At 38.3% G+C, this 27,120-nt stretch overlaps 3 protein-coding genes across 3 annotated transcripts in view; 1 reads left to right on the top strand and 2 right to left on the bottom strand.

Moving 5' to 3' along the window:
* Positions 1 to 1,645: 1,645 nt before the first annotated feature.
* On the top strand, positions 1,646 to 5,417 carry LOC310929325 (ankyrin repeat domain-containing protein 66-like; the record flags this gene model as incomplete). Its single annotated transcript, XM_083892047.1, has 3 exons — positions 1,646 to 1,784; positions 3,221 to 3,449; positions 5,261 to 5,417. The coding sequence occupies 3 exons, from the start codon at positions 1,646 to 1,648 to the stop codon at positions 5,415 to 5,417; spliced, it is 525 nt and encodes a 174-aa protein (XP_083748173.1).
* A 1,526-nt stretch (positions 5,418 to 6,943) lies between these two features.
* Positions 6,944 to 16,630, bottom strand: LOC310929324 (adhesion G protein-coupled receptor F4-like; the record flags this gene model as incomplete). The annotated part of the gene is made up of 12 exons (XM_083892046.1): positions 6,944 to 7,064; positions 7,136 to 8,290; positions 11,118 to 11,122; positions 12,079 to 12,216; positions 12,300 to 12,545; positions 13,935 to 14,129; positions 14,325 to 14,443; positions 14,537 to 14,595; positions 14,702 to 14,808; positions 16,245 to 16,373; positions 16,465 to 16,477; positions 16,580 to 16,630. The coding sequence occupies 12 exons, from the start codon at positions 16,628 to 16,630 to the stop codon at positions 7,014 to 7,016; spliced, it is 2,268 nt and encodes a 755-aa protein (XP_083748172.1). The 3' UTR covers positions 6,944 to 7,013.
* Positions 16,631 to 18,872: 2,242 nt separating this feature from the next.
* The window catches only part of LOC310930085 (sodium-dependent multivitamin transporter-like), a 10,875-nt gene continuing 2,627 nt past the window's right edge, over positions 18,873 to 27,120 (bottom strand). The window contains exons 4-16 of the mRNA XM_083892983.1: positions 26,600 to 26,651; positions 26,434 to 26,501; positions 26,173 to 26,327; positions 25,335 to 25,475; positions 24,958 to 25,087; positions 23,529 to 23,617; positions 22,087 to 22,199; positions 21,932 to 22,002; positions 21,755 to 21,841; positions 20,884 to 21,050; positions 20,698 to 20,804; positions 20,503 to 20,624; positions 18,873 to 19,198 (exon numbers count right to left, since the gene is read on the bottom strand). Coding sequence (XP_083749109.1) covers positions 19,064 to 19,198; positions 20,503 to 20,624; positions 20,698 to 20,804; positions 20,884 to 21,050; positions 21,755 to 21,841; positions 21,932 to 22,002; positions 22,087 to 22,199; positions 23,529 to 23,617; positions 24,958 to 25,087; positions 25,335 to 25,475; positions 26,173 to 26,327; positions 26,434 to 26,501; positions 26,600 to 26,651 — 1,437 coding nt within the window. The 3' untranslated portion in view covers positions 18,873 to 19,063. The remainder of the gene's footprint in view (positions 19,199 to 20,502; positions 20,625 to 20,697; positions 20,805 to 20,883; positions 21,051 to 21,754; positions 21,842 to 21,931; positions 22,003 to 22,086; positions 22,200 to 23,528; positions 23,618 to 24,957; positions 25,088 to 25,334; positions 25,476 to 26,172; positions 26,328 to 26,433; positions 26,502 to 26,599; positions 26,652 to 27,120) is intronic.

Here is a 27,120-nt window from a genome sequence, read left to right as displayed (position 1 = left end):
TATGCAGATTTATTCCCAGTATGAACAAATTAAATAAAACCACGCATGCTATAATACACAATTGTGTCATCCAGCAAATCCAATTTTTATTTTAGCAATTTCACCTTCAACTATTTCAGTAACTGAAAGCTTTTCGGTCAGATTTAAAGGCGCCATATGTAAGAATGTGGCCAAAAAACTGTTTCTACATTCAAATTAAAAACACAGAGGTCTTTTTGGTTCCGTTTCCTGACGTTAACTGGCAACCCGTGGTTGCTCGGCAGCTGAGACTCTACTGACTGCAATGATTTTAGACGGCAGTAGGTGGCACCACATGACGCCAAAACATGATTTTTGTTGACGACAAAATATTTGCAGTAAAAAAAATATTTTGCAGACTGCAAATCATGTTTATGTTTTGAAATCTTGTTTTGGCGTCAGGTGGCGCCACCTAGCACCGTCTACCAATCATTGCAGTCAGTAGAGTCTCAGCCGCCGAGCAACCACGGGTTGCCAGTTACGTCAGAAAACCAAACCTAAAAGACCTTGGTGTTTTGAATTTGAATGCAGTAACCGTTTTTGACCACATTCTTACATATGGCGCCTTTAACCCTTAGAACACAGAGTATTTTGGCCGCTTAGTGTATTTTTTATTCATTTAATGTTATATTAATTGGAAAAAGGTGCTTTTCCTTCAAAAAATGACATTTCTAAGTGTATATTTAAACATGTAGCGGCTAAACACAGAGGCTATAAGAATAACAACTATTTGAACAAACCTCAGCAAAAAGTCCCTCAAGGTGTTTAAAATCGGAATTTAAATGTGTGCGAATTTTTATAAACTAAATGAAATTTGATCAAAATCGCAATACGGCCTACTGTAATTTTCAATATTTCTTCAAATTCCTGTCCTGACTTATACACCTCGTGTTCTACAGACTGAAGAAAACATCATGTTATTCAAATTTTCTCTGCTATTTGTGTTAAGTTTCTGTGATTTTTTCCGCTTCTTAAACATGAATGTTTTCTTGTTTATTTGCTTCATATTAACAAAGAAACCATTCAAACTGAATCATTTTGGTTTTTAAGCCGTTTTTTCCACTCCCTGTGTCCTCGACTTTAAAGAGTCAAAAGTACTTCTAGGCTGCAGATGCAAAACTGGAATGTTTTTTAAATTCTTTCTTCCCTAAATGCAAACGTCCAAATGTCCGAGTGTAGATTAAAGTTAAAGGTGCATTATGTAATAAATTTGCAGGTTTTATCCTCACAAATGTGGTAATTTGATGGGTTTTTGTCATATGTGGTGCTGCGGAGTTCAAAGGTTCAAAGGAGTTCTAATCGGCTAATTGCACTGAGCAGTGTTGGAATATGTGAAACTTCTTCAGCCGAGAACAAAACTCTCATGATGTCCTTGTCAGCGGACAATAACAAACAGGTTTTCTCTTTCTTTTGAGGCTGTCGTACTACGTCGAGGATGCGTGAAAGGGTTAAAAGACCACGTGTAAATAAATGAAGTCTCGGTGTGCACTCATGTACTCGCCGTGGAGAGGAAGCCTGGTTTTCTGTGGGTCTGCAGCAGGTGGCAGCATCCGCCCTCGCAGCGTCGCCGAGTCAGGACATGGTGTCATGTTGTGTTCAGCCGTTGCCGGGCAACCCCTGTGTAGACATGACCGAGTTGCACCAAGCCGCCGCAGCAGGGGATTACGACAAAGTGGAGGAGATCCTGAGGCACAAGACGTGCAGTCCCAACGACAGGGACATCGACTGGAGCAACAAGACGCCTCTGCACTGGGCCGCGGCTAAAGGTGAAGGCAGGTGTGGGGCGTTAGCATGCGGCTGCAGGTCGTTAGCGTCAATCTAATGCAGCTTTGGTGGAGAGTGTGGGTGAAGTCTTGTTGTTTATTGTCTTTAGCTCTTCAGAAATTGTCAAATTAAAAAAAACTAACTAGCACTTTGTAGGGAAACACAAAATAAACTACGTTTGACTGTACTTTGTTAAAAATATACATTATTATTTCTGAGCAGGGGCGTAGCTTCTGAACAGGCAACTGGGGCCCCCTATCGGCTCGGGGGCCCCAATGAGCAATGACATTTCAGTAGGAAACCTAGGGGGCCCCAATGGGCGATTTGCAACGACATCTCAGTAGGAAACCCCCCCTAAAGGGGCCCCACCTCACTTTAACCTGTGTGAAGTTATCGTTCTGCAAGTTGGAAAATGAAGAGGATTATTTACAGTGTATTGCATATCTTTTTTAACCCAGTTTATATATGTTTTTTTCAGTTATTTACAGTATTTTATTGTTCTATATATTTAAATTGTTTTATAATGTGGGTTCTTTACAGTGTAATGTATTTTCTTTTTTTTATTAAGTTTATATAGTTTTCTAAAAGCTATTTCCAGTATTTTATTGTTCTTTACATTTATATTTTCACATACTTTGTCATTTTGAAAAAAAAAAAAAAATTTGAAAAAAAAAGGGCCCCCCTTGGAATTTTTGCTTAGGGCCCCTACAGACTCTAGAGTCGCCTCTGGAGGTACTCGTACCACAGTTTAAGAAACTGTGGGTTTGCTCTACGTGAATCCCCATCTTGGGGTTTTATATGTAAATACAGGAAAACAGGAAGTAGCGAAAAAGTCCTCAAACACAAACAAACGTAATCCCATGATAATCCTGTGAATGAGCAACAAATTACAAGTTACAATATTTGGAAACTTTTAACATGTTTTTATTTACCTCATGTAAAATATAATGAACGTATCTACTACAATATTGAAAGATGAAAACCAGGTATTAAACTCGAAAAGCACTCGGAGAGTGCAGACCTCCGCCAAGGCAGCTCAGTGCCAACAGCGAGTGTTAGCATCGACGGATCACGCCCAAAATTTAAGCAAAAACATAACCTCCTTGGTGGAGGTCAATAAAGATATAGGGACAAGGGGACATTAGCATTAAGGCTAATCTATTAAACTCGAAAAGCACTCGGAGAGCGCAGACCTGCGCCAAGGCGGCTCAGTGCCAACAGTGAGTGTTGTTACCAAGGATAGCATCGACGGATCACGCCCAAAATTTAATCACCTGTTCCTGGTCCCATTGCAGACATTTCCTGAAAATTTCATCCAAATCCGTCCGTGACTAGCTAACCCTATTAGCATATCAGCTAATCAGATTTCCCTCAGAATTGTTATTTATCACAGTGGATGCTAACCTTTGACGATGGCTAAACTTTTTTTTGACCGCAGGACACACGGCGATGGTCAGGGTCCTCATCGAACACGGAGCGCGGCCATGTCCGAGGACCAAGTACGGCTGGACGCCCGCTCACTCTGCCGCCGAGTACGGTCACCTGGCCGCTCTGAGGATGCTTCACTCTCTCAACGCTCCCATAGACATGGAGGACAGTTACGGGGACAAACCGGCGCGGATCGCCGAAATATATGGACACCGGGACTGTGTTCGGTTCCTTCGAAAGTACGAATCCCACCCAGACTTTATTACAGACCCGGTCACGTGACCATCATGCAGTGATAGAGTTGTCATCGGTTTGCCAAAGGTTTGGCGCGTAACTCGTCACACAGTTTTGAGAAAACACCCCACACGAGCGTTTCGATCCAAAAATTTCCACATACACACGAATGGGAAAACGGTCAGAACCAACCAACTCTTCTCACGCCCCAAGGCGTATATACTTCTTCTTCCGCCAAAAGTTTGCCGCGTATCTCGTCCCACAATTTTGAGAAATGGCGACAAAAAATTAGCTAAAATTTCCACATACACATGCATGGGAAAACGATCGGAACCAAGCCCAATTTGGAGCGTCACAGTGTCGTCGTACTTTAACGTAGAGACGTGGTTGGAACTTTAAACGAGTCACAAGACTCTGGACTTTTATCGCAGAAGTCAACGTTTTGATACACATTACGGTTTTTAAACAATCACAGTTTACGTTTTGTACTTTTTTGGGGCCGTTTTCAGATCGATCCTAGAGTGGCCCACTCTAGCTGAGATCCAGAAAAATAAATCACAAAAATCTCGAAACAAACTCTTCTCGCGCCCCACGGTGTATATACTTCTTCTTACGGCAAAAGTTGCGCGTAACCTATACCACAATTTTGAGAAATGGTGGCAGAAAATTGCGAAAGATTTCCACATACACACGAATGGGAAACGGTCTAATAAATGATCAGAACCAAGCCCAATTTGGAGCGTCACAGTGTTGTCGTACTTTAACGTAGAGACGTGGTTGGAACTTTAAATAGGTCACAAGACTCGTGACTTTTATCCCTGAAGTCAACGTTTTGATACAAATTACGTTTTTTAAACAATCGCAGTTTACGTTTTGTACTTTTTTTGGGACGTGTTCAGATCGATCATAGAGTGGCCCACTCTAGCTGAGATCCAGAAAAATTAATCACAAAAATCACTAAAAACAAACTCTTCTCGCTCCCCACGGCGTATATACTTCTTCCGGCAAAAGTTGCGCATAACCAATACCACAATTTTGAGAAATGGTGGCAGAAAATTGTAAAAAATTTCCACATACACATGAATGGGAAACGGTCTAATAAATGATCAGAACCAAGCCCAATTTGGAGCATCACAGTGTTGTCGTACTTTAACGTAGAGACGTGGTTGGAACTTTAAATAGATAACAAGACTCTGGACTTTTAACGCCCAAGTCAACGTTCTGATACACATCACGGTTTTTAAACAATCACAGTTTTAAGTTTTGTACTTTTTTGGGGGACGTTTTCAGGTTGATCCTAGAGCGGCCCACTCTAGCCGAGATCCAGAAAAATAAATCACAAAAATCACTAAAAACAAACTCTTCTCGCGGCCACAATTTCCAACCTACACGGACATATTTTACATCAAAACGTTGCTATGGTTGTCGTCTAACCCTGTGTTTTGTTTTCATTTTCATACGACTTGCAGTTTTTCTTAAAATCACCTAAACGCGCAGAGAGTTCTACTCAAAGCTCCCATTGACTCCCATGTTAAGTTTTTTTTTATTGATTTTAAAACTGTCGTTTTCTCCGTCAATTCACAGCCGTTTTTCACAAATTTAAATATGGGAGTTCATGAAAGCGTCCTGACGCTCACATACCAAACATCTACTCTCTATCATCAACCGTTCTTGAAATATGACAACTTTGAAACATGTGGTTGAAGTCAAAACTTCAAGTTTTTAAAGGTTCAATCCACCCAAATCGGCAAAATTGCCGCCGCGGAATTTTCTCGTTTTTTAATGCAAATGTCGTTTTCGTTCTTTTACGTTGCAGAGCAGAGACCGAGGGCCAGGCCTACCGCAAGATGGCGGCGCTAAAAGGGATTTCACTGGACTACACAGACGAAGAGTGGGCACAACACGGCAACGCAAACGAAGAGAACTTGCTCTGCGGCGTAGGTCTGACACACGGTCACACAACAACAGTATAATAAAGCACAAACGTTTAGCCTATGTCACTATGTAACGTATAGCAAAAGATTCAAGGTACGGAAGTTTTCTTAAATAAAAGTCAGAAAGTGAAAATACGCTGCAGTACGACTCACATTTGTATCACAGCAAAAATACATCAAGAATTTACACCAAAATGTAGGGATCGTGTTTGTGATGATGACACACATTTGAGAAGACGTTCACTTCTTAAGCGATGGATCAAACCTCTTGGAGCTGTCAGTGGTGGACACTGAAGTCTGGAGAGAGGAAGGATTCACAGTTAGTCGTCAGTCAGTCAGTCAGTGAGTGAGCACGAGGAGCTCGAGACGTACATGAAACACACTTACACATGAGCAGAGGCGCTTCAGCAGAGCGTCACGGGTCTGAAACATGATGAAAACATCGTTAATGCTAATGTCACTCAGTTGTTAAAGCTGCAGTAGGCAAGATCCAAGAAACACAGCAGATTGTTGAGTTTCAGCCGCACTGGAGTTAAATCACTGCGTTTGCTGCATTTATTGTCCAACTTTCTTTTTGACATTTTCCTTTTCGTTATGGTTTCTGTCGTGCAAGAAAAGAACTCCATTTGAATGAAAGCTCTGTGGTGAATTTTGATTTTACACTGTTGAGTTACTGTTCTCAGACTCCATCAACATTTTGTTTTATAAATTATGTTCCATTTATGATCTGGATGACAGAGTAAGGGCTGCAGATATCAAATCTTTTTGTCATTGAGTATTCAAATTATTAGGACGCAAAACGCAAATTTATTTATTTATTTATTTTTGCAAAAAGAATATTAGATTTTTCTGGAAAAAAAAATAATTTCCTTTTTTGAATTTTTTTTTTTAAGGTAGGTATAAAGGTAGGTATAAAACGCATCTTAAAACCCATTTTTACTTTCGAGCCAGTTGTATTTTTTTATAGTTTTACTGTATGACGCGTTTATTTGCGTTGTTTTTATATTTTCTACAGTACTTTTATTGTTTGTTCTTTCATATGATTTATTTATTTATTTAAACGGTCGGAAAAAATGATCAGAATCTAGCCCAGACAGTGTCGTCTTACTTTAACGTAGAGACGTGGTTGGAACTTTAAATAGATCACAAGACTCAGGACTTTTATCTCACAAGTCAACGTTTTGATACACATTACGGTTTTTAAACAATCACAGTTTACATTTGTACTTTTTTGGGACGTTTTCAGATTGATCCTAGAGTGGCCCACTCTAGCTGAGATCCAGAAAAATAAATCACAAAAATCTATAAAAACAAACCCCACGGTGTATATACTTCTTCTTCCGACAAAAGTGTGCTGCGTAACCCGTCCCACAATTTTGAGAAATGGCGGCAGAGAATTGCGAAAAATTTCCACATACACACGAATGGGAAACGGTGGAATAAATGATCAGAATCAAGGCCAATTTGGAGTGTCATACTTTAACGTAGAGACGTGGTTGGAACTTTAAATGGGTCACAAGACCCGGGACTTTTATCACTGATGTAAAGCACTCGTTGTTTTTAAAGCGCTTTATAAATAAAGTTGGCTTGGATATACGTGGACTTCCTGCAGCAGTGACCACAACATTTGAACTGCTATCTTACCAGTTTGTCTCCGAGGCACGTGGTTAACAGAATGAACAAACCCTGTAAACACAAACACAGACGTTAGCGTGCAGGAAACGCATCAGCTGCAGACGTCCTGTCGAAGATCGTACCTGGAAGGAATTCATCAGGACAAAGACATAATTCACCACAAAGACCAGATTTCCGTCCGTGAGGTCGAGAGCCAAGACACCGAACCCAAACAGCCACGTGACGCCAAAGATGGGGGTCAGAAGGATAAGCGTCCTCATGACCGTCTTGGCGGCAGCCGAATGATGGGACGTCTCCGTCGTCACAGTGTGTCTCACCAGCTTCATGACGACCACGACCATCGAGGACAAGTTGACGATAATAATCGCGCCGACTGGTATGAGAAAGCTGTGGATGGACCCTTTCAAACCTCCACCGTAGACCAGCCAGCAGGTGTCTCGGAAGAAGTACTCGCCTTCGGCGCCGGCGCCGTTGCTGAGGAACGCGACGAGGACGACGAGGAACGGGCAGACGTAGCCCAGGCTGAGCGAGAACCTCAGGTAGGTCTTCTTGGACACGTCGTGGAAGAGGAAGACGGCCTGGTGAAGGAGCGTGGTGCTCAGGCACAGCGTCCAAAAGAAGGCGGCGAGGTAGAAGAAGTGCTTCAGCACCACCACCGCCTTGCACCAGGTGTCCGAGATCGCCCGGGGGTTCGAGGACGCGAAGAAGCAGCAGTGCGCGACGAGCAGGCACAGGGAAATGTTGGCGTGGGCGGTGTGGCGCAAATACAGCGTGTTGGTTTTCACCACTGCGCTCCACACGGTCGCCTCGACGACGAGGCACAAAAACAGGGACGCGACCGAAACGGACAGTCCCACGAAGGTGATCTCCGTCACCCAAGGGACCTGGACGGGTTCCTTCGCCATGAGGATGGCGAACGAGGACAAATGGCTGCACGCGCAGCGTCCGTTCTTCCCCGTCCACTCGCATCCGTACGTCGACCACCGTCCGCCAGCGTTGTCCCATGAGACGCACTTCATCTTCACATTCTTAGGTCTCGGACGGTGCAACGGGAAGTCGATTACGACCGAGCCAGATCGCTTCCCGGCGGTCGTAGACACCACGATGCTGTTGGGCGTGTACTTGTCGTCCTTGTTGGGCAAATAGTTCTCCATCTGTTGGAATCCGGTGGTTTTCACGCGGATGTCGTCCGAACCGCGAAAGTTCACGGTGACGTTGAAGGCCGTGTTGGTACATTCCGAGCCCCGCGGTTTACACTGGGCCACTTCTATGTTCGTCTTTTTGGTCAAACGTGTCAAATTTGACGATTCGACGAGTTTCATCACAGAACTCAGATAGGTCTCGGCCATCGTCGCATTGCCGTTGTCTCGTCTTCCTGTCCAAGCGTCTTGAAGACGTTTATCCATGAGGTTGCTGGATGAGTGCAGAAAGTTCTGGAAAGGAAGAAGTTGAGTTTGAGTTTCCTGCGACTGCATTTTATATTGTATTTCTGCTGTATTTTATGCCGACTCTGCTCAATTTTGCCGTGTCATCGTGCCATTCTGGTGTGTTCACGGAGTTTACGGCTGACGCCATGTTTACATTTCACGACTGGACGTTTTGGAGGGAACCAGGCGAGCCGTCAATCACACCGGTGTCCACTCATTATGTGCCAAAAACGAGTGATTTTGACCTTTCGCTCCTTTAGAGGATGTTTACTGTGGTGCTGGGCGCGTTAACGCTAATGTTTATGTGACTCCCCGATTGTTAAAACGAGTCTCTAAAGTAACGCTAAGCTTTAATAACAGACGCACACATACGCAGTACACGGGTACGCTGCTTATTTGCTAGCGCTGCTCTTTTCCTTTAATAAAACAGACAGCTCCAGTTTGACTGTAGGCTAATGCTAACGGCGCTAAAAGGAGCTAATGCAGCTAACAGAGCTAACTAGTAAACGGTGCCGCGCCACGTAAACGCAACGCACGTCGCCATGGAAGCGCATCATGCGCTAACCAAGTGCCCAGCACTAGTTTACTGACGTTATAAATCACGTAAGAAGTAGGTTAATTTTTCAAAACATCGTTACTTTTGTTTGAATGCGAGACAGTCTTGATATCGTGTTCCCTTTATAGTAACAGAACCATTGATAGTAACTGTGAAGACAAAGGAAAAAGCAATCGTCAGGACACTCGGATGCATCGACTCACCTCGGCACTGCTAAATGCTAAATGCTAACTTTCTGATTTTTTCCAATCGTGTCTAAGGCGGACATAGCTGTTCCGATATTAACCAAACTTGGTGAACTTGTTGCTCTCGTGACTCCGAACAAGTTTCTTATGTACTTCCATTAGCTCCGCCCACTCAGAAGTCGGCCATTTTGGCTAGTCTACACGTTTGAACAAACTCGTGTTCTAGACGAGTTAGACAACTGGTACAACGAGAAATTTAGTTGTGCGATGTTCTCCAACATTGCGCTCATTTGAGGGGGGATTAACGTGCGTAAAAACTCTTGAAATTTAGCATGGCGGTCGGGTCGCCCCCAGAAGTCGGGTCATGGTCAGACAAAAGTCGTCGGATCGGGGCGAAATTTGGCGAGTGTGTCGAGCTTACTCCAAAGTTTCTTGATGACTTTTTTCGGAATTTTAGATGTGAGAAAAAGTGGCTAAAGTCGCACATAGTTGTGTTCAGATTTTAACCAAACTTGGTGAACTTGTTGCTCTCATGATTCCAAACAAATTTCTAATGTACTTCCATTAGCTCCGCCCACTCAGAAGTCCGCAATTTTGGGGGAAAAAAAGTCCAGTCTACGCATTTGACGCACTTTCCCTTTAATAAACAGTCCAGTTCCACTGTAGGCTAATGCTAACGGCGCTAAAAGGAGCTAATGCAGCTAACGGAGCCAACTACTACTAACGGTGCCTGGACTCGCGCGGTGACGCGCCATGTAAACATGACGTCACAGGTGTCTTTTTCCGATCAGTGGTCACGGAAACGCATCGTGCGCGACGTTATAAATCAAGTAAGAAGTAGGTTAATTGTTCGAAATTGCGAGAATTTTTCTGTCATGTCTAAGGTGGACATAGCTGTGTTCCGATATTAACCAAACTTTGTGAACTTGTTGCTCTCGTGATTCCGAACAAATTTCTAATGTACTTCCATAAGCACCGCCCACTCAGAAGTCGGCCATTTTGGCTAGTCTACACGTTTTAACAAACTCGTCCTAGCATGTTTGAGCTAGCCACGTCAAACTAAAAGGAGCTAATGCAGCTAACGGGGCTAACTACTACTAATGGTGCCTGGACTTCGGTGTTGCGCCACGTAAACATGACGTCACGCGTCTTTTTCCGCTCAGTCGCCATAGAAACGCATCGTGCGCTAACCTAGTGCCCAGCACTCCAGTTTACTGACGTTATAAATCAAGTAAGAAGTAGGTTAATTTTTCAAAATACTTAATAATCCTGAGATGATCCTGAACACTTACATCCACCGTGGATTCATTGCTGATGTGATTGAGCTTCACACTCATGGTCAACAGAATGCCGACTGCCGCGTTCATGTCGGCGGACGTCTTGATCGTCTCCGTGTTATCGGTGACTCCGCCGAGGTCGGAAAACACCTCTCCGGCGTTTTCGTCCAAATCTCCGATTCCCATGTCGACCATCTGTAAGAACAGAGAGTTCACGGCAGGAAAAAACGAGGGCAAACTGTTTACGACGCTCAATGGCGGTCATGGTCTCCCCCCGTTTGACTCACGCTTGCTTTGTGCTGGAGGTCATTTACTTCCTGGTTTACACACTCAGACTCCTGCTCTTCCCACTCGGCATCTCTGTGATGACAACATACAAGTCGATTAATCACTTAATCACGACAGCAGCAGCAGCAGCAGCAGCAGCAGCAGCAGCAGCAGCAGCAGCAGCAGCAGCAGCAGCAGCCACCACCTACCTGCTGCATTTCCTGTGCCTTTTCCCAGCTGAGTTCAGGCACTTTAACACAGCAGTGTGTTCAGCTTTGGCTTCGGGCCAGTCGTCCTCGGCCTCACAGAAGAAATCACCTTGAAGACAGAAAAAAAAGTCACTTAAAATGTCATTGATTTAAAAATATTCACTTTGTTTGTCCTTTGTTGACAGGATCTGGATGTGCAACCGTTTTTGTTCCATATTATTCGGTCAAATCTAAAAAAGACCCTTAATAAGCTGCTTCAAGACTATTGTAACTTATATATATATATACACATACATATACATACATACATATATATATATACATACATACATACATATACATACATACATATATATATATTCATACATACACATACACCCATACATATATATATACATACATACATATATATATATATATACATATATTTATACATACATATTTATATATATATTCTTACATATACATACACACATACATATACACATACATACATATACACACGTATATATATATACATACATACATATGTGTGTTTGTATTTACATATGTGTATATATGTATATATATAAATAAACATGTGTGTGTATATATACACACATATATACATACATACACACATATAAACACACATGTATATATATACAAACATACACATATATATACACACACACATATATATATACAAACATACACATATATATACATACACATACGTACATATATACATACATATACATATATATGTACATATGTATCTATATATATGCACACAGACATACATATGTATATATATATACATATATATGTACATATGTATGTATATATATACACACACAGACATACATATGTGTATATATATATATATATAAATGTTTTCTCTGATTTCGGACCTAAACTGTCGTATATACATACATATGTTTATATATATATACATACATGTATAAATGTTTTCTCTGATGTCAGACTTAAACTATCGTACATACATACATACACATATACATACATATGTATGTTTGTGTGTGCAATATACATATATATATATATATATATTACACACAGACATACATATGTATATATATATATACATACTGTACATATATAAATGTTTTCTTTGATTTTGGACCTTAACTGTCGTACGTACCGTATATGATATTAATGTCGACTGAAGCACTTCTGCTTTGATTGAGGCGGTTTTCAAACGTGCAGGTCAGCTGTGGAGGTCGCGTGGTGGCGTTGCAGCCGACCACCGCCTTGACCACGCTCACTTCCCCAGAAACACCTGCACAGACGACGGAGGCGCAAAAGTCAGTGTGTGCTTCTGAGACCAAAGGGCGACCGATGATGAGGGGAGAGTGTACTCACGAGTCTCCGAAACTATCGTAGACCTTCTGTCTCCACTCGACCACGTCACAGAGTAGTTTTCCCTGCTTGGCCCTATCTCACATCTGCCGATGACGGTCAGCAGGTCGTCGGTGTTGTGACAGTGAGGGAACTGAGGCTCGGTGGTGATGTCGATGTTTGGCAGCAGAGCCACGTCCAGGACAGCGCTGGCTCTGTGGGTTATCGTGATGGAGTTTGCAAACGCAGTGAAGGTGCACGTGAACTCTCCTGTGAGGAACAAACAACAACAACAACAAACAGAGATTAAGGTAAGGTCAAGGCAATGTGTGAAATGGACGATTATTGAATCTAGGGCTGAAACAATTACCCGATTATAATTCCATGACTTAATAAATCATCAACTCTTTTGATTATCGGTTTGAGTGTTTTTAAGGAAGTTTTATGATTTCTCATCTTCTTAAATGTGAACATTTTTGCTTTGCTACATATATATACATATAAATATATACATACATACATATATACACATACATATATACTTTTATATACATATATATTTACACACACACACACACACACACATATATATACACACACACACATATATATACACATACATACATACATATATTTAGGATATTTATAGACATACATATATACACATATTTACACACATATATACACACACAAACACACATACATATACACGTATATATATATACATACACACACATATGTATATATACACACATACATATACACATATATATACACATACATATATACACATATTCATACATATATACACATATATACGTCTATACACATATATATACATATATATACACACATATATATATATACACATCCACACATATATATGTATATATACATATATACACACAATATATATATATAAATATATATTTACGCACATATATACACACACATATATACACGTATATATATATATATATACACATACACACACATATATATATATACACATACATATACAGATATATATACACATACATATATACACATATTCATACATATATACACATATATACGTCTATACACATATATATACATATATATACACACATATATATATACACATACACACATATATATGTATATATACACACAATATATATATAAATATATATATACGCACATATATACACACACATATATGCACGTATATATATATATATACACATACACACACATAAATACACATACATATATATATATATATACATACATACATACATATATATGCAGTATATTTATGCACATACATATATACACATATACATACATACATACACATATATACATATATATGCAGTATATTTATGCACATACATATATACACATATACATACATACATACATATATATGCAGTATATTTATGCAAATACATATATACACATATACATACATACACATATATACCTATATATACATATATATACACACACAAATATATACACGTATATACACACACACACACATATATATATATACATACACACACACATATATATATATATATATACGTATATACACATATATACACACAATATATATATAAACATATGTATACACACATATATATATACATACAGACACAAACTCACACGTACCTGCCCAGACTTCCGTTATCTTCTTTAGACGGAGTGTGCTGTTTCCCGCCGTAATCCTAATCTGCGACACTGTGCCGTTTGTGATCTTAGTGAGTGGCTCTCCGGACATTCTGAGCTGCCACTGCGGGACCGCGTCCACAAGATTATAAGCCACACACACAAGCGTGTGCTCGTCGTTGTACCTCACAGGGTTCTCTGGCATCAGTAAACGGACAAGACCTGGGGAAATGATTATATTATATTATATTATTATTATTATTTCAATGTATTGTACAGCATTTCTTCTTAGTTTTAGGATTACATACAATACAATGGATTTATGCTGATCTGAAATATAACTAAAACGTGGACTATAGCGTTTAAAACGAAGCCCGTTTAGAGTCGAGTTACCTGTCGTTTCCAGATAAACCGTGGCTGACAGATTCCGGATCAGGACATTTGACGTTTCCGGCAGGTTTTGTGGGTCCGAAATGTTCACAACAGTCATTTGAAAATCTACAATTCCAACACTGCAGGAAAGAACAAAAACACAGACTTCAGTCACATATAAAAACAGAGCCCAGTAAAGAGTCATTATTTCACACGTACAGCGAATAAATTACCGATATTCTGTGATTTTTAAGTCCTCAAATCCCCGTAAAGTGCTGTAGAACGTTTTCATCTGTAAGTCAATGGAGATGACTATGTATAGATTAATTATTTACATTATTCCCGATCCCTAAACTCAAATGTATAATATAAAATAATAATATAAAATATAAAAATACCTTCGTTAACAAGTTGCTGTTACACTCCTGAAATTCCGGCTTTTCTTTGCCTGCGAGACAGTCTTGATATTGCGTTCCCTTTATAGCAACAGAACCTTTGATGGTAACTGTGAAGACAAAGGAAAAAAGATTCCGGACAAATTTCTATGTACTTCCATTAGCTCCGCCCACTCAGAAGTCGGCCATTTTGGCTAGTCCACACGTTTGAACATGTGTGTCGGGCTTACTCCAAAGTTTCTTGATTATTTTTTGGGAATTTTTGACGTGAGAAAATGCTGAATTTCAGATTTATTCTGTCTCGTCTAAGTCGTTGTGTTCCGATTTTAACCAAACTTGGTGAACTTAAATTGCGTAAAATGCTAAAGATTTTTTCCTTTTTTTTTTTCCTTCTGCGTCCATGTCGCACATAGTTGTTCCTATAATAACCAATAACCATTTTTCGGGGAAAATGCGATATTGACATAGAGCACGAACCTGTGCGTAGCGCCAGGGCTCTATTGCGCCCCCCAGAGGTCAGGTCATGGTCAGACAAAAGTCATCGGATCGGTGCAAAATTTGGCGAGTGTGTCGGGCCTAATCCAAAGTTTCTTGACATTTTTTTTCTGAATTTTTGACCGGACGAGAAAAAGTGGCTAAAATTGAGTTAAATGCTAAATTTTGGATTTTTTCTATTGCGTCGAAGTCGCACATAGTTGTGTTCCGATTTTAACCAAACTTGGTGAACTTGTAGCTCTCATGATTCCAAACAAATTTCTAACATACTTCCAATAGCTCCGCCCACTCAGAAGTCGGCCATTTTGGGAAAAAAAAAGAAAAAGGCCAGTCTACGCATTTGAACAAACATTTGAGCTAGCCACGTCAAACTCGGTCCATGTGTTCTAGACAAGTTAACGATGAAAAGTTGTCGTAGCACCAGGGCTCTTTAGCGCCCCCAGAAGCTGGGTCATGGTCAGACAAAAGTCATCGGATCGGTGCGAAATTTGGCGAGTGTGTTGGGCCTGCTCCAAAGTTTCTTGACTATTTTTTTCGGAATTTTTGACCGGAAGAGAAAAAATGGCTAAAATTGAGTTAAATGCTAAATTTTCGATTCTTTTTCTATTGCGTTGAAGTCGCACATAGTTGTGTTCCGATTTTAACCAAACTTGGTGAACTTGTTGCTCTCCGAAGTCGGCCATTTTGGAAAAAACAAACAAAAACGGCCAGTCTACGCATTTCAACAAACGTTTGAGCTAGCCGCGTCAAACTCGGTCCACATGTTCTAGACAAGTTAACGATGAAAAGTTAAAAAAAAAGCAAAGTACCTGCGTTGTTTGAAACACATCTGTGAGGAGAAGCGTTATTGGCGAAGGAGCATTTGTTGTCCCCAGTTGCAGACTCACAAACGCCATCGCTCCACCCGTAGCCCGGTTCACAGCGACACTCAACGCGAGTCGAGACGCGTTCGCAGACTTTGTCAGGGACAAAAAAAAAATGTACAGTAGTGGAATCAATCGTTTGTTTTTCAATGTAAAAATCAATGAAAACATGGAAAATGCTTGTTTACTTGTTGTCATTTGAAGGTCTCGGACCTGCAGGGCGGAGTTACCCGCGAAAGACGCCAGTAAACGACTGATGTTTCCCAACACGCTTTTGTCCACGGTCAGTTTGACGTAGTACATTTGATTTGACGTGACTGAAACGCAGCCACGCACGGTTTAAAAACAACATTGGGATTAAAAACAGGTTAAAAAACAACAACTTTTCTTTCTTTCTTTTTTTTTTACCTTCTCCTGTCGCCTGTGAAAGAAGAGGTAAAAAATCATGAAAACAGTAAGTTTTTGTGAACGTGAAGAAGAATCTTTGTGAACGTGAAGAAGAATCTTTGTGCGATTGACTCACCTGATAAATGTTCATGCCCAGGACACACAGACATGTGAAGGCCCACATCATGTTCATGCTGCTGTAAATAATAATAATATATACATTACATCAGTGTTTCCCAACCCTGGTCCTCAGGGAACACGGCCATGCCATGTTTTAGATGTTGCCCTGCTCCAAAAAACACCTGATTCAGATGAAACAATTTTTGAAAAAAATAAAAATAAGATATCATTTTTCTATTCATTTATTATTATATTTTTCTATATTATATTTTAAGACAAAAGTTTAAACATGATTTTTTTTAACAAAAGTTGAAACATTACATATACATTTACAAATACATATTTATTTACTAGTATTATTATAAAAAAGACAAAAGTTGAAACATTACTATTTTTTTCACAATAGTTGAAACTACATTTTTAGAAAAAATATTATTATTATTATTATTAATAATAATAATAATAATAATAATAATAATAGACAGAATTTGAAACATTACATTTTGAAAAAAAAATGTAATTTTTATTTTTCATTATTATTATAATAAAAAGGACAGAAGTTGAAACATTATTTTTTTAACAGAAGTTGAAACATTACATTTTGAAATAAATATATATATAAATATATATATATACGTAATTTTTTATTTATTATTATTTAAAAAAAGACAAGTTGAAACATTAATTTTTATTTTTTTCACAAAAGTTGATACATTTTAATTTAAAAAAATATTATTTTTATTAATAATAATAATAATAATAATAATTATAATAATACAGAAGTTGAAGCATTATTTTTTTTAACAAAAGTTGAAACATTACATTTTTGAAAAAAAATATATGTATTTTGTATATATTATTATTATTATTATTATTATTATTAAAAAAAAAAAAGACAAAAGTTGAAACATTATTTTTTATTTTTTTCACAAAATTGAAACTACATTTTTAGAAGAAAAAATTGTATTATTGTTATTATTATTATTATTATTATTATTATTAATAATAATAATAATAATAATAATAAGTATATATATATATATTTTTTTTTTTTAATTGACAAAAGTTGAAAGTTGACGATTTATTCGAATAAGGTGTTTTTGGAGCAGGGCAACATGTAAAACATGGCACGGCAGTGTTCCCTGAGGACCAGGGTTGGGAAACACTGCGTAAAACTGGTGACTTTAGGTACATCTGTACAACAATACAACAATTCTGAACTAAATTCTACTTTCACCAAATGTTGACTTTGGTCACAAATATCAAGGTCGCTGGTCCTAAATCTGAAATACCAAAGAAAATCCTGCCGAGTTTTTGATTTATAATTAGTCTTTTTAATAAAAGAAAATCACTCTTCACCCTCATAAAAAAATATTCACATTTTAGAAGCTGAAACGATCAGAAACCTTGTTTTAATCATGGATATAATGGATTATTCGAGTAATTGTTTCAGCCCTAGTGGATTTATGTCTGTATATAAGTTCCAAAATGGACTAAACCGGAGTTGAATGACAATATCATGACATACATATAGTTTGATCATAACTGCATGTCTGCAGTTTGAAGCTCAGTAAGACAAAGTAAAATGGACCAAAGACAGCAAACCTGTGTTCTTTTTTGCGTGCGGAGTGAACCATCGCTGCTGCAGGGGTCCGTCCGTCCATCCGTCCGTCTGTCAGTCAGTCTGTGGCCACACTGGAAACACCAGAGTCACTGCAGAATAATGACCAGCTGTTTACACACACAGATAAGAGGCATTTCATCAGGGAATAATTTGACTCTCAAAAATGTTTGGATCACACGGCGTCTTTGTACGGACACCGAGGGAGGGCTGAGCGTCACAGACGTACAAACAAATGTCACAATACACAAATTAAACAGGAAAAAAGGTGACGACTGATGTTTACCACGTTTAAAAATGTTCATACAGTCGGTGAGAAGACACAACATTCACTTTTTTTGGTTCATATGGCACAAATCTTTAAGGATTAAAGTTTTAACAACAACCATGTGATTAAAAACACTATTTAATGGCACTTATTAAACCACGGGAAACGGTGACTCGCTCTGTCGACGGTCCCTGGATCGGACTGGAGATCCATCCACCATTCTGGAACTGGAACTCCGATCCAGAATGGTGGAAGCTGAGGTGTGAGGCAGCGTTGGTGCAACAAGAAATGTGCGCTGGAGAAAGTGCGTTGTATTGATGATTGATTTTCAAATAAAACAAAAGTAAACAAAAAAAACAACTAATATTAAGTACAAAAATCCTTTATTCTAAAGGATCAGTCACACACTCTTTACAGTCATTAAAGTAGTTCAACAGTCAAAAAGTACAGTAGTAATAAATGTGTTAATAAAAAAAAAACGTTTTTCTCAAGTCAAGTACAGTGTTTTTTTACTTGTTAGGGCTCAACTTTATGTAAATCAGTGACGTGACATTTGACACATGATCGTAAGTCAGATAGTGATTATTCTTGTTGTTGTTGTTGTTGTGTCGTCACAAAGACGTCTCGTGCTCCACACAGGTCACGTTAGCGTCGGGGAGAAACGTCTCGGTCTCTTCCTGCGACGGTCCTTCATCTCGTCTGTTGCTTTCTTTGCTTTGTAACGGTTGTCTTTGTTGTAATGAGAGCTGGAAGAAAAACACAACAAATAACTCTTTTTACTGCAACTGTTCACAACTAGAATTTAGCATAGAGCACGAACCTGTACGTAGCCCCAGGGCTCTATAGCTCCCCCAGAGGTCAGGTCGTGGTCGGATAAAATTCATCGGATCAGTGCGAAATTTGGTCAGTGTGACGGGCGTACTACAAAGTTTGTTGTGCATTTTTTCCCGAATTTTTGACACAAGAAAAAAAAGTGGCTAAAATTGCGTTAAATGCAAAATTGTATATTTTTTTCTATCACGTCCATGTCGCACATAGTTGTACCTATAATAACCAATAACATTTTTCGGTGGAAAATGCGATATTGTCATAGAACACGAACCTGTACATAGCCCCAGGGCTCTATAGCACCCCCAGTGGTCAGGTCGTGGTCAGCAAAATTCATCGGATCGGTGCGAAATTTGGTCAGTGTGACGGGCGTACTACAAAGTTTCTTGGGCATTTTTTCCCGAATTTTTGACACAAGAAAAAAAGTGGCTAAAATTGCGTTAAATGCTAAATTATTATTTATTTTTTTCTAATCGCGTCCATGTTGCACATAGTTATTCCTATAATAACCAATAACCATTTTTCGGTGAAAAATACGATATTGGAATAGAGCACGAACCTGTACGTAGCCCCAGGGCTCTATAGCACCCCCAGAGGTCAGGTCATGGTCAGACAAAAGTGGTCGGATTGGTGCGAAATTTGGTGAGTGTGTTGGGCCTACTCCAAAGTTTCTTGACGATTTTTTTCAGGAATTTTTGACGCGAGGAGAAAAAGTGGCAAAAATGATATATTTTTTTTCTGTCGCGTCCATGTCGCACATAGTTGTACCTATAATAACCAATATAATTTTTTCGGTGGAAAATGCGATACTGGCATAGGGCATGAACCTGTAAGTTTCTTTTTTTTCAATTTTTTGATGCACGGAGAAAAAGTGGCTAAAATTGCGCTAAATGCTAAAAAAAAATTCTATCATGCCATGCATAGTTATTCTGATTTTAACCAAACTTGGTAAATTTGTTGCTCTCATGATTCCAAACAAATTTCGAATGTACTTCCATAAACTCCGCCCACTCAGAAGTCGGCCATTTTGGAAAAACAAAAACGACCAATCTACGCATTTGAACAAACGTCTGAGCTAGCCGCGTCAAACTAGATTTTGATGGTGAATGATTATCTAATCATTAACTAACAACGTAATCATTATTTGATGATTAGGTAACCATTTTTTTTTGTGACACCCAATATTATTTCCATGACTGTAAACAAACAAGTGAAACTTTACCGTTTGTCCCAGTGGAGTCACGCAGCACAGCTTCTTTTTAAGGCGCTCAGGTAGAAAACAGAGGAGTTTCCCTAACAACGGATAAACTGTGCCTGGTGTCACGTCCTCTTCTTTCATTGGCCCTGAACACAAAACATGTAAATAATCAACATCTTTAATGTCAAAGGTCAAATGTAGAGTTCAGTGCTCTCCTACCTGTGATGAAGCTGATGATCAGGCCTATTAGAATGACCGTAAAGCAGTTGAATGCACTGTACCACATGTAAGACAGCGAATAAAACCTCTTCAACCCGGACGGTCGGCTGCAGAACAAAGAGAGTGGATTAACTCGACCAGACTGAAAGTGTGTAAAACACATGCTGCCGTCTGAGTGACTCGTACCTCAGAGTGACGTTACTCAGTGCAGACTGAACAGCAGCGATCGTCGTGCTGTTGTTGACCGTACAGTCTGTGTTCAGAGGTCTGGTGACGGAGCTGTGGGTGAAGATGGAACCGATGCCGAGCCAGAAAGACAAAGACAGACCAGCGCCGAGACCTGCCACCGCTCCCTAGAGACACATCATTTTCAATATTGGCAATCGCAAGAATTTTAAATATATCGCACTTACACTACTGTTCAAAAGTTAAGGGTCAAATTTCATTCTCAAAATGTCTATTTATTTCTCAAAAAAAAAAAACTTTTCTCGACATTTCAATTTATTTCTTAAAATGTATTTATTTTTTCCTCTCAAAATTTTAATTTCTTTCTCAAAATGTATTTTTTACCCCACAAAATTTATTTTTTCTCAAAATTGTATTTTTACCCTCAAAATTGTATTTTTACCCTCAAAATTTCAATTTATTACACAAAATAGTATTTTTTTCTCAAAACCTCAATTTATCTCTAAAAATGTATTTATTTTTCCCCTCAAAACTTTAATTTCTTTCTCAAAATGTATTTTTCTCCCCCTCAAAATGTTAATTTTATTCACAAAATTTGTTACATTCATTGAAAAAAAGTGATTTTCCTTAAAAAATAAGGACATTTCTAATTACCGCAAACTTTTAAACAGTAGTGCATATGCATATTTTACATGTGGGTCCATGTACTGCTGATAGAATATAAGACTCGATTACATGATGTCACACACTTCCATTGCTGCCTCCATCTATTACTGCAGTAGTAATATTCATAATAAAGAAGTTTTGGTCATGTGATCTCTAAACGTCACCCTTTATTCTATCACAGATTTCATGACGATACTGGACTCACAGTGGAGTTAGCCCAAGGGAAGAAAATCCCGAGAGAGAACACTCCGAGGATCGGACCGCCGACCATCCCGAAGATTTTCAAAGCCACCTGGAATTCAAACATCGTGACAGTCAACACAAACAGAAGAGGAAAAAGAGTCAGTTGTCATTTCATCGTACGATCTGTGTGAGAACTTACCTGGAGAACAGAGTCGCCCATCAGGTGTGTGAGATAAGCCATGGCCACACACAGCAGCCCATAGGAGAAGGCTGACAGAACAAATACATGATTTATTATGTGTGGAACGTCAAAGTGTCCTCACGTCAATCTAAGTTTAATAAGAGAGCGCTCACCCAGAGCTTTGGACAGCAGCAGAGCTCTGGCCTCCGTCAGAGCTGGGAAATGTGGTTTGATGAGATCTTCCATCGTCACAGTGGCCAAAGAGTTAAAGGCAGACGAGATGGTGCTGCACACAAAACACACACACACACACACACACACAGAGCAAATGATGCAACAAGTTAAAGATGAGATACAGTAAAAATGATCATCCAAAACAAGAAGCAGAGAAGCTAAATAAATCCATGAAATGAATCCATTACATAGTGTTGTAAAAGGCACTAGTTTCTTGTTCTTATGTTACTTTATTTAACAATATATATATATATACATATATATATATATTTCTTGTTCTTATGTTACTTTATTTAAAAAAAAAAATATATATATATATATATATTTCTTGTTCTTATGTTACTAAAAATATTTTTTTTTTTTGAATTGTTATTTCTTGTTCTTATGTTACTATATATATATATATATATACATATATATATTTTAATGGTTAGGTCTTCTTCTTATGTTACTATATATTTAATGGTTATTTCTTGTTACTAAAAATATTTTTTTTTTTTGAATTGTTATTTCTTGTTCTTATGTTACTATATACATATATATATATATATATACACATATATATATTTTAATGGCTATTTCTTCTTATGTTACTATATATATAATGTGTATATATATACTGTATGTATATATATATATATACATATATATATATACTGTATGTATATATACATACATATATATACACTGTATGTATATATATACATATATATATACTTTATGTATATATACATACATATATATATACTGTATGTATATATATATATACATATATATACTGTATATATATATATACACACAGTATATAAGAAATAACCATTAAATCATATATATATGTATATATATTTTTTAATGGTTATTTCTTATGTTACTATATATATACTGTATGTATATATATATATATGCATATATAAGAAATAACCATTAAAATATATATATATGTATATATATATATATATATATAGTAACATAAGAACAAGAAATAACCATTAAAAAAAAATAGATATATATATATAAAGCAACATAAGAAGAAGAAACAACCATTTAAAAAAAAAATATATATATATATATATTTTTTTTTTAATGGTTATTTCTTGTTCTTTCATAAAAAAAAGAAATCTAAAAATACTTTTGCATTTTCAAAGACACTGTGATATAGCCTTAAAATATCACTTATTAAGAGCTGCTATAAAGACTATTTGTGTTAAAGCGACTGAATAAAAAGGACATTAAAAAGTTACAGTGTATTCTCCGTCTTTGGTGAAAGGGAAACAACCGATCTGTGGTGATCAGAGCTTTTTATGAGTCTGTTTGGGTTAATATAACATGTAATTAAAAAAGAGGGAAATGAAATAATGAGTATAACAGTGTAGAGACAGACCTGAGTGCTGCACTGAACAAACAGGCAACAAACAGTCCAGGCAGTCCAGGCAGACCATGCAGCATATCCATCACAAAGTAAATCACCATCTGTGGAGGGATTAAAAACACACATCAGTGTCAGATTAGAGCGTGGTTTGCATACATCACAGAAACAACATTCACATTGTTGTTTTCACACTTCAGGAAACAGGAAGTCTAACTCGTATGTTTCCCCGTTTTCCCGGGAACATGAAGCAAATAGCATATTTAAATATTATACGTGTATTATTTCCTTCTTCCTCTTCTTCTCTCTGATGATCACCTGTCAATCATCTGCCTTTCTTACAACCTCATGATACACACTGAGAGATAAGCAGTTATTTTTGAATAACGATCACATCCTGGACAGAATTTACTGCAGCTGCTTCATTTAGCTGGCACAGCAAGTGAGAGGAGGTGTTGCTGCTGCCACCTACTGGATTTATCCATGTTTATGTTTCAGCACATAAGTTCAGTAACACCTGAATTGAAGCAACATATACACTACTGTTTAAAAGTTTGGGCTCACCTATACAAAAAGTCAGACTTTTATTCATCAAAAGAGTTGCAAAATGAATAGAAAATAAAGTCAAGACATTGACAAGATTAGATTTTTTTACTAAAAAAAATTTCTGAAAATGTGTTATATTAGTTGAAAAAGTGCCTTTCCTTCAAAAATGAGGACATTTAAAAAAAAAAGTCTCAACATTTTATTTTTTTCCTCCAAATTTCTGTTTTTTTCTCAAAAAAAATGTTCTCAATTTTTTTTCTGAAAATGTGTTATAATCATTGAAAAAGTGCTTTTCATTGAAAAATAAGGACTTTAAAAAAAACAAAAACAAAAACATTTTCCTCAAAATGTCAATGTTTTTTTCAGAATTTTATTTTTTCCCTCAATTTTTTTGTTTTTTTTCTCAAAGTGTGTAATAGTCATTGAAAAAAGGTGATTTTCCTTCAAAAATAAGGACATTTCAAAGTGACCCCAGAATTTTGAACACTAGTCTACCTCACGATATTCTGTCAAATCGATTTGTGGGAAATGGCAAAATCATGAAAATCCTGACTTGTGACCGTGGCTTCGGGCCAGGTCATAAATTCCGCATTCCATGTACATGCACACAGGCCTACTTGAGTTCCGTGTGAAGTTAATTTAATCAACAATCTGCCCATTTCCACACTGGTCTGTGCACACAAAGCTCCGGCTGTAAAATCCTCCCTGTAGTGCAACACATTACAGTCTTGAGGTCACATGAGAACACAAATGTGGGTGATTTCCTGGTGAGAAAATGCTATGATAAGACTGAGTATGCATGCAAGGAACGCTGGACTGACATTAGAGTATGATAAGAACTGGCGTGAGCGGGTACAGGACATAGAAACAGGAGGAAATGACACAAAGTGACACTCACTGCATTACTGGAGGTGGCAGCCAGCTTGTCGGAGTGATCCTCTCCACAGTAACGCGCAAACATGACCAAGCCCATGACGCAGCTGAGAGCCAGAGCCAGCTGCAGCGAGGGAAACACCATGTAGCAGGACCTGCACATCGAGTTATCGCAGCTAAATCATATCACACTGAAACTACACTTTCCTGGCATTTTGTCGTTGAAACCATTTTATTTATGTTTTACGCATCCAAAATGTTATCCATGCAATATTTCCATGACTTTTCCAAAAATTTACAGGACATTTACTTTTTCCATAACTTTTCAAGGACCAAGAAAATGCATTTTCAATTTCCAAAAACTTTTCCAGGTTTTTCATGACCGTACGAACCCCCGTTTACCTGACGGCCTCCTTCTCTGTGCGGGCGCTGAGATACCTCTGGACCTGAGCCTGGTTCACGCCGTACAGAGACAGCATGAGGAAGACGCCGCCGACGCCCAGAGTCCAGAAAGTGTGTCTCTCTGTGGGATCTGGGTTTAGGCTTTAACACGGGAGAGAGAAAACACAGCAAAAAGACTCAAAAACACCTTAAAACTAACAGAAAACTGCAGCTATTTTTACTCTTTGAGCTATTGTGTGTTTTTGTAAAAACCTGCAAACATGTGGTTCATGAAATACCCACAACTAGGGCTGTAACGATACACAAACGATTTGAATCACGATTTTTGACCCACGGTTCGATGCATTCCACGATTTTATTTAAACATTTACTTAAATAACAACTTAATGTAACATTTAATAACAAATATTTTGGAACACTGTGAACAGATTTGAACATAAATAAATAACCAAAGATTTCTCTCTTTTCTGTAACAACTGTTAAAAAATACAAAGTAAAGGATCAATCAGACTGGGATTTGTCGCCAAAGCATGCTGGGAAGTGTAGTTCTTCATGACAAGCAGTTTTGTTCCAGTGGAAATAACTTGTTTTGATAAACAGCAAAGGTAAGACAACATTTCCGCTTGTATTTCTTCAAAGTCAGTAGTTGTTTTGCTCTTATTTTGGGGCTGGATCCGTGAATATTAGTCATAGAGCGATAAAAATGGTACCGTTAGAATCTGTGAATTCTCCGCTGTTTACATAATCACGCGATCAGCCGCTAGACAGGTTCGTGGCTCCGAGTGTCGCGGTTTCGATTTGCATATCGTTACAGCCCTACCCACAACTAGGGACTTACTCCAGACCAGCGATGCGGTTTCCCTCCCAGACTTTCCTCCACACTTCAGACACTCCACCGGTCTTCTGCACCCCCACCACAATGACAGCCAGCTGCCCCGCAAACATCACAACCGTCTGAAAGACGTCGGTCCAGATCACGGCCTTCAGACCGCCCTGTCGCGCACACACACACACACACACCAACGACGTCATTACACATGCTTAATTCTGTGTATTCACCCTACAAAGGATTATTCACCCATGTGCATTGAAAACTCACCAGTGTCGTGTACAGTGTACACACCAGCCCAGTGACCAGCACTGTTCCCCACAGTTCAAATCCAGTCACTGAGAGAGGAAAACACACACACACACACACACACACACACGTCACAACACAAACCAGTGAGTCACAAACAGAGAAACATGGATGAACAAAGTCTTACCTGCGTTTAGTGCAAAGGCAGGAGTGTACACACACACTCCCATGTAAATAACCTGAGGGCAACAAAGGGAAAGCTGTAATAGCTGTAAACGGATTAATGGAACAATATACTGATTTTCTTTCTTTGGAATAAGAGACAAAAAAACAGAAAATTAAAAATTAAAAATAATGAATGTGTTTTAAAAAGTCCAACTATTCCTTCTATCTCAGTGTGACGATGACATCAGACACATTTTTAGTGAATTTTAGACTTCACAATGTTCCCCTACATCAGTGTTTCCCAACCCTGATCCTCAGGGAACATTGTCCTGCCATGTTTTAGATGTTGCCCTGCTCCAAAAACACCTGATAACATTTTTTTAAACAAAAGTTGAAACATAAATTTTTTTGAAAAAAAAGACAAAAGTTGAAACTATTTTTTTTTAGAAAAGACAAAGTTTGAAAGATTAAATTTTAGATTTTTTTTTTTAAGTTGAAACATAACATTTTTTAAAGAAAATGTTTAAACAAAAGTTGAAACAT

Source organism: Microchirus variegatus (assembly GCF_963457635.1).
Source record: "Microchirus variegatus genome assembly, chromosome: 7".
Classification (NCBI taxonomy): Eukaryota; Metazoa; Chordata; class Actinopteri; order Pleuronectiformes; family Soleidae; genus Microchirus; species Microchirus variegatus.
The sequence above is the reverse complement of the archived record's forward strand: the minus strand, read 5'-3'. Positions and strand labels throughout refer to the sequence as shown.